Genomic DNA, 7,652 nt, shown 5'->3' on the forward strand with positions numbered 1-7,652 from the left:
GTGGAAGATCTGAGAATTGCTTGCCTTATTTACTGGGAAAAATCGGAAAGTGGCCTTCAGGGACACTTTTACTTGGAAAATTACAACACCTAGTACACAAGTCAAGTCTTAACACATTAAACATTTGCTTGTTGAAAAGCAATGTCATAAAATCAAGTAAGATTAAACATGTTTTACTTTGCCTCACAAGAACATAAAAATTATGGAGGGGAACTTAACAGGAAATTTAAAAAAGGTAACACAATTTTTCCGTTTAGTAGTCCTTGGGTAGTTATGACAGAATAGGTTCCACTTTGTTTGTTTCTTTGAACAGGGATTTTGGTCCAAAGTTTTGTTTGTTTTTAATATCTGCTTCTGCCTCCCCCTCTATCAGATCGGCTTCCTCCACGGCCACCACCTCTTGGTGCTCCGCGGCTTGAACTGCTGTAGGAATCACGCGGAGGAGGGTACCCCCTTTCCATAGAAGGGGGAAGCCCTCTGTCTTGTCTGCCAACCCGATCACGACCACTTGAGTAGAGATCACTTCGGCTGCTTGAGTAACTGTCTCGACTTCCACCATATCCGTCACGTGAGCTGCTGTAATCATCATAGCGACTGCTTCCACCATAAGATGGCGGGGGCCCTCGTGTAGGTGGAGCACTACGTGAGTTACCTGCAGGGTCAACGGTCAGGTAATATGGCAACACTATAAATTGTATATATACAACATTTAAATCTGAATTTACAGAATTCTTGTATTAAACGTTTACTTTCTCAACTGGGAGGTTTTAAACTCTTGCCATTGCTGGCCATAAACAGGGATTTGCTCATCTGCTGAGATATGGAAATGGATAGTTTTAAATGTTTGTTTGAAAAGACTGAAGACGGTGTGTGTATTTCAAGAGGATATTCCAGCTTGTTATTTTATAGTAGATACTCAGCCACTTTCCAGTGATAAGTTGCAATTTTGAGCTGTAGACTTTCCTTCATATTGCAATGGTAAACATTTGATCTTGTTAATAAAATTTTTAAATTGTATTTTCACTGTTGGGGGAAAACACATAAGGCTGCCAATTTAAGCAAGCAAAATCCCCTCCAAAGCAAGCAAACAGCCTCAAAAAGAAAAAAAAAAAAACTTAGGAAAAAAAAGAAAAGCCCCTCACAGAACTAGGAAAAGCCCAGCTGATAGTTACCCCCTTTAAAAGCAAGCAAACATCCCTTAAAAGCAAGCACCACACAGCCTAATAAACTGGCTCATGAACCTAAAAACTCAAGCTGGTGATAGTCGAGACCCTCAACCATCATCTTACCATAACTCTCATATGAATCTCTGTAGGAACCTCCACTTGGATGATCTGAATAGTCACGATCACGACCATAGCCATCTCTATCACTAGATTAAAGAAAAGAGCTGTAAACATCAGGGAAATCAATTTTAACCAAAAAAAAAAAAAAAAAAATTTTTTTTAACAGCAAGTTGCAGTCACTCACCTATAGCCTCTTGATGGGTAGTCATCACGTGAACTGGAATGACCATAATCACGGTAAGTATAATCTCTGGGCGGGGGCGCATAATCTCTTGTGTCTCGAGAACTCGGGTAATCTCTGCTTGAATAGCTACAGAAACACAAGTAACTTGGTTCATGAATTTGATGAGCACTCCCTTCATCCTTAATTATTAATGAGAAAAAAGAGCTACCATAATTTTCTGTTACCTGTCTTTAGTAGAATATCCATCATCTCTTGGGGACAAATAAACATCTCTTCGAGAAGGCAGGGGTTCCCTTCGAGGTGGGCCTCCATAGCTATCTCTCCCACGGGATACAGGAGCTTAAGGGGAGGAAAGAAATCATTTAAGAAATATACGAACAAATTAAAATGTGCATAACATTCAGGTGATGAAAAGTAGTTGTTCAATTACGGTGATATGGAGTCCAAAGTTCCCTATTCACAATGCAATTTTTTGTAGGGCTCATCAACTACATATACCCATTAATGACCTAAAATCCAAGTTTCAAGCATCATTTTTAGGATTCATTTCCAAGTCCTTTCTGGTGACGAGATAGTTATAAATGGAGCGTAATTTACCTCTTCCTCCCATTCCACTGCTGCTCCGAACTGGTCCTGAAGGGGCAGATCTTTTAGGAGGAGGACCTCCACTTCGTGGTGGGGGTCCTCTTTTTACTGGCAGTGGTCCCCTGGAAGAACTCATATTAAAATTCATGGAATATCCACCATCATCTACATCAAACAGAAGAGAAAACATGTTAATATTGAGCAGAAAACAAAAAAAACTCTTTGAATCAAAAGTCTGCTCATTTCTATTTGGTGTGGGAATCTTTGCTTTGGTTTCACTTGTACAGGACTAACATGAGGTCACTGTATATATAAAGACCAGGAAAACAAAAGTGAAGGTAGCCTAAAGTTACTTTGGGCAATCAAAAATTATTTTTCCCTAGAGAATGGACTAGTATACAATTCCATCTTTTAAAAACACTAAATTAAGGATGTCTTCTTTTTTCTCTTTAAGTTACAACTCCTTTGGCGGATGACAAAGTTTTCTCAAGAAGCTAGAGCCTTTGGGCGAGGACTGAAAGCAAAGCACACATTTGGTGTGGGTTTGCCCGAACTTACACACTAAAGCAAGAAGAAAACCAAAGTCATTACCCATGTGCCCTCCACGTGAGGGAGGACCCCTGGCTCCTCCACTTCCTCCTCTTCCACCTCTTAGGCCTCTTGGAGGGCCTCTGCTTCTTGGAGGTGGAGGTGGTCCACGTCTCCCACTTTCAAAAGATGGTTTAGTAGCTTGTTCTACCTTGATGGCTTTCCCATCTAGGGACTTAAAAAGTTAGGAAACGGTTAATTACATCAACATTTAAAAAACATGCAGACTCAGCACACATTGTGAAGCCAATGTCCTTCAGAATGAAGTTTAAGTTTAGCTCAACAAAGTATCTAAAGAAAATCTACAGTGATACTTTTTCACTTATTTAATAAAAAAGCCTCAATCTTGAACCAAAACCTAAAGTAGGGAGGCCGCAGGCAGTGCTGATTTGGCAACATTTGACAGAAGGCCTGACAACAATGTATCAAAACTAGCTACAGACACTTCAGTTATTAATGGAGTGCACACAAAGCATCATGACTTTTTCTAAACTGAATGACCTTTTCTAAACTGAAAGACTCTTGCTAATATAAGTAACTTTGACTACAATGTACACACCAAGTATACACTCAAAACACTGCTTGAACCAGACCTGCACTGGGAAAGTAGTAAAACCTCACCTTTCCATTCATGTCTCGAGCTGCATCCTTAGCATCTGCTGGGCTCTCGAAGGTGACAAAAGCAAACCCTCTTGATTTGTTGGTTTCCCGATCTTTCATCAAGAGCACTAAACAGGTAGTTTTTTGGGGGGGGAAGGGAAGAGAACTATTTACTGTACAGTTAGAATTAAGTAAGAAAAGCCAAGCGTGTAAGAAAGCAAGCTCAGAACTTCTTAGAGGACAAAATTATCATTTCAGATGATCAATGCAATCAAATTCATCATAGCTTAAATTTGTTAATTTTAACAACCCTATTTATAACTGCAGAAAACTCACCTTCCACTATTCGCCCATATTTGCCAAATACTGCTTCAAGGGCTTTCTCATTTGTTTCTGTGTTAAGCCCGCCAATGAAGAGCTTTCCTGGGCGATCTGCTTCAACCATTTTCCCCCCGTGGGTCTGTTGAAAAAACAGTATTACTTCCCTGGAAAAAGTTCCTCAAGTTTATCAAGCACAGTATTTACTGGAGTGCTTTGTCTGGTTTTCCTAAAATCATTATCGCATAATACCCAAAGCCAGCTTTTCTAAGCCTCAGCAGGAAACCAATTTAAGCAGTTTAGCGATAGCTCAATTTACATTAAATTGGTTAAAAGCACCAACGTTTCCTTTCACCTTTAGCCCACCTCGGCTGTTTTCATCAATAGCCCCGCCAACATCTGAAAGTGATTTGCGTTCTCATTCTAGATTTGCTGCTTCCAAGATAAAATGTTCACATCCCAATCATCCTAAAGGCTTTCAAGCGTACCGACTCATTCAAGGTCACCGGGAAGACGCAGGTCTTTCACATCAAGCCCGTTTCCAAGAAACCTGCCTGCCTCCCTTCGTAGCTAATCTAAGCAGGAAGGTGAAGTTTGAGTCCAGTTACACCTCCCCTCCTGCACCAGCCCCCGCGCCCCGCGGAAAAGGCTATGAACTCTAAAAGAAGTATCCAGATCATTTGTTCCCAAATAACGGAGCGTGGCAGCGCGCACTGTCACACTCCGGGGCTGCCGCAGAAACCAATTAGAGCCCGTCATTAAAAAACCGCGTGGAAAAGACAAAATGGCGACACTTGGACTCAGCCCAGCAGCAGCGATGCCGGCCTGGGGAAGAACTTGCACCCTCAGCCGCGGCCGGGCCGCCGTCCAGGGCCTCCGCTCCTCGCCCAGGCTGCCCGGCGCCGGCCCCCGCGCGCCCAGGCTCGGGGGAGCGCACGGCCAGCCCCGGCAGGCTCCGCGGGGGCGCGTCCCCGCGCCACTCCAGCCCCGACCCCCGCCGGCCACCCCCGCCGGCCACCGGCGAACTCCCTCGAGACGCCGGCGACAGGACGGGCCCCCACGTGCCCGATCCTTCGACACCTCGCCTTCCCCAAATAGGTCGGCACCTCTGGGTTCTTAAAATGGCGCCCGCCACCCCCGTCTCCAGGGAGATAATCCCAAGTTCTAACGTGGCAGGTGTGCACGAAACGCCGGCTCTGGAAAGGCCCCACGTACCTGCAGGGTGACGACGGGGCTCACGCTCCCACAAGCTCGCGGGCAGGGGCGCTTCCTAGCAGCGCGGCACGCGGGAGAGGCGGCGGGCGCGAGTGCGGAAGGAGAAGCAGCTCGCACTGCTGCGCAACGAGGGCGAACAAAGGAGACAGCAAACTTTATACTGCCCGGGAACGAGGCTGCAGGACCCGGATGGAAACGGAGCGGAGAATTTGAAACGCCGGGGGCGTGGACAGACGTTCCCAGTGTCTCCATTGGTTTCCTCGACTGTCGCTCACGCTTGGCTCCGCCCGTTTCCCCCGGCCCTGCGCCTTCAGCCCGGGCTAGCTTTCGAACCTTCCTCCCAACCCCCACCGGGGCGCCCCAAACCCGCGTTTTTGCTCTCCGCTAAAATGGTGCACGAGCTGCCTTTCATAAAGGACTGGACTGTGTCGTGGTCTGGTGGGCCAGGCACGGTGCTGAACTTTACACCCATCCACTCCTTCAGCTCTCACAACAAAGTGATGAAGGGGAGCTGCTCTTACTCTCCCCATTTTGCAGAAATGGGTAACAAAGAAGTTTGGCTGTTAAGATATATTTTCCAAAACGATCTCAAACAAGATTTTTTTTTCTGAATGGGGGAATTCTGATTACTAAATACCAGGTGGGAAAACAAACCCTACGAAGCAGCTCATATATTGTAAACATACAACAATTCCTGAACATCTAAATGGCAGGCTCTGGGCTTGCACGTGAGGATGCAACCTAGAGCAAGCGAGACAAGGGCAAGATGCCTCGTGGGTAAGACTGCCAGATGTAGCGAATAAAAATACTGGCCGACCAGTGAAATTTGGATTTCAGATAACACATAATTTTTGCAGTGTAAGTATGTCCCACTAGCTAGCCAAAAACAAACAAACAAACTCGTCGTGTTTCTGAAATTCAGCTTTAACGGGGCATTCTGTATTTTATCTGCCAATCCTCCTTGGGATGGGGAGAATTTCAAAATTCTTTAAGATTTCATTCCTTTAAAATTTAACGGAAAGAACTACAGTTCTGTTACAAGGCAGGGAGAGGGGCAGCCCAAACCCCGCAAACCTGCCTATTCTAAATGGGTTCTGCCATCCGCCGCATCAACACAAAACATAGGAGACTTTAATGGGAAGGATCTTTAATAAAACTAGGAAACAAGACAGGTAAGGCAAAGAGTCTAGTTTCTAAATGAAGCACCCAAAGTGACCCGTCCCCTCGTGGGTAAAAGTCCATCCAAATGGGATTGGCCCAGAGCAAGGCCCCAAAGCCTGCCACAGGTCTAAAGCATCTTCCAGTGGGGACCCACAGAAAAGGGTCAGAAACAACCAGACAAGCCCGGAAGGAAAAGAGCAAAATCAACATCAAAATAAAAGCTGCCATGGTCACCTCCCCATGGGTCTCACCCAGTCCACGACCAAAAGACAAGCTCAGTTTCTTCACGTGTCTCTAGGCTCCATGCGCCTCCTCCAGGCTCCTTCTGGCTCCATCCTGCTTCCTTCCTCAGTCTCTTCTGCAGCTTCTCCTCTTCCTGCTCAGCTCCACCCTCCCTTTGGTGGGGCAGGGAACCTCCCCTTTTCCTGGGGACCACCCTGTTACAGTTCAAGAATTGTATGCTGTGACAAGGAGGTAAAGAGGGTGCTGTGGATGGCAATATTGGAGAGCCCAAATTGGATTAAGATGTTAGAGAAGGTCTATCTGAAGAGGTGATGTTACAGATCAGATCAGATCTGAAGGGAGAAATCAACCTTCGGAAAGCTGGGGGTGTGGAGGCACCGTTCAGGACAAGAAGAGCACAGTATACCCAAAGTGGAGGGAAACAGCGGCAGGTGTCATGGCACAGAAAGAGATCCAGGGCCATAAGAATTTAAAGGGCCTAAAAAGAGGCAGCCAGAGTATGCAGAAACTTGGAGCCCATTGAAAGATGGTGAGGGTGGGGTGGGGGTGGTAAGTCTGCAAGTAAGGTCACATAGAATTAGGGTGACAGCAGGGTCGAAGTGGAAGAAGGAACAATTCCTAGGTGTATATGACAGATAGCTTGGACTGGTTTTGCTGATAGTCACGTGGGAGAGGGCTGGAGTAGAGCTGAGGAAACAGGAAGCCATTGTGGAGGACTTGAGTATTTAACAGTAGTAGGTGATGGCCATTTACCAAAATGATTGCAGAGGAGTTCAGGATGTGGGGGCGGAGAAATCGCTGTTCAGAGCTCAGCTCTGGGCTACTTTGTTGCTTTAGAGATGGTAACACAGCATCAGAATGAATGAGACTACCAAAGGAACTCAGCCCAAGAGCACACAATGGAAACTGTAAAATATACACTGTATATGGAGAGAGAATAAGTGGAAGGAAATACCTAACATGTTACCACTTTATCTTGGGCGGTAGAATTTGTAAACAGTTGCCACTTCTCTTCTTTACAGTTGCAATTACTCTGCCACTGGTGAATTATAGTATATGCCAGGCAGGTGGTTGTAAATGATGCTCAGGTCATGGGTAGAAGCCCCAAGGAGCTTTGGAGCCAGCTCTGAATTGTTAGCATTAATGGTGGGAACAGTACTCAGTAGGGCAACGTATTTGCTCTGGTGCTTTTCTTCCAGCCAAGCAATGATAAGTAAACCGAAAGTCATGTCAACTGGCCTTCAGGATGAGTTATGTAAAGTATTGGCTCTGGCAATGAATGGGAATTGGCCAGGTTGGCAAAAACCACTTAAATGCCAGGTTCTAAATGCCAGGCTCCGCAAGCAGAGTCTCCCGGCGGAACTGGGAGAAGTCCCTCCTGCGGGCCTCTAGGCCTTCTTTTTCTGTCTCAGATCCAGATAGAAGAATCTTCACTAGGCTGTGAGGTTAAGCCAGGTCTCCCCCCAGTCTAG

The 7,652-nt window shown here is 45.8% G+C and overlaps 1 protein-coding gene across 1 annotated transcript; it reads right to left on the bottom strand.

Annotated features, from left to right (window-relative positions):
• Positions 1–341: 341 nt before the first annotated feature.
• Positions 342–3,688, bottom strand: RBMX (RNA binding motif protein X-linked; the record flags this gene model as incomplete). Its single annotated transcript, XM_084258087.1, has 8 exons — positions 342–652; positions 1,290–1,372; positions 1,471–1,596; positions 1,695–1,809; positions 2,068–2,220; positions 2,647–2,818; positions 3,265–3,371; positions 3,580–3,688. 8 exons carry the CDS (start codon positions 3,686–3,688, stop codon positions 342–344), a joined length of 1,176 nt encoding a protein of 391 aa, XP_084114213.1.
• Between the last annotated feature and the right edge of the window lie 3,964 nt (positions 3,689–7,652).

Source organism: Talpa europaea, assembly GCF_964194135.1.
Source record: "Talpa europaea genome assembly, chromosome: X".
In the NCBI taxonomy this organism is placed as follows: Eukaryota; Metazoa; Chordata; class Mammalia; order Eulipotyphla; family Talpidae; genus Talpa; species Talpa europaea.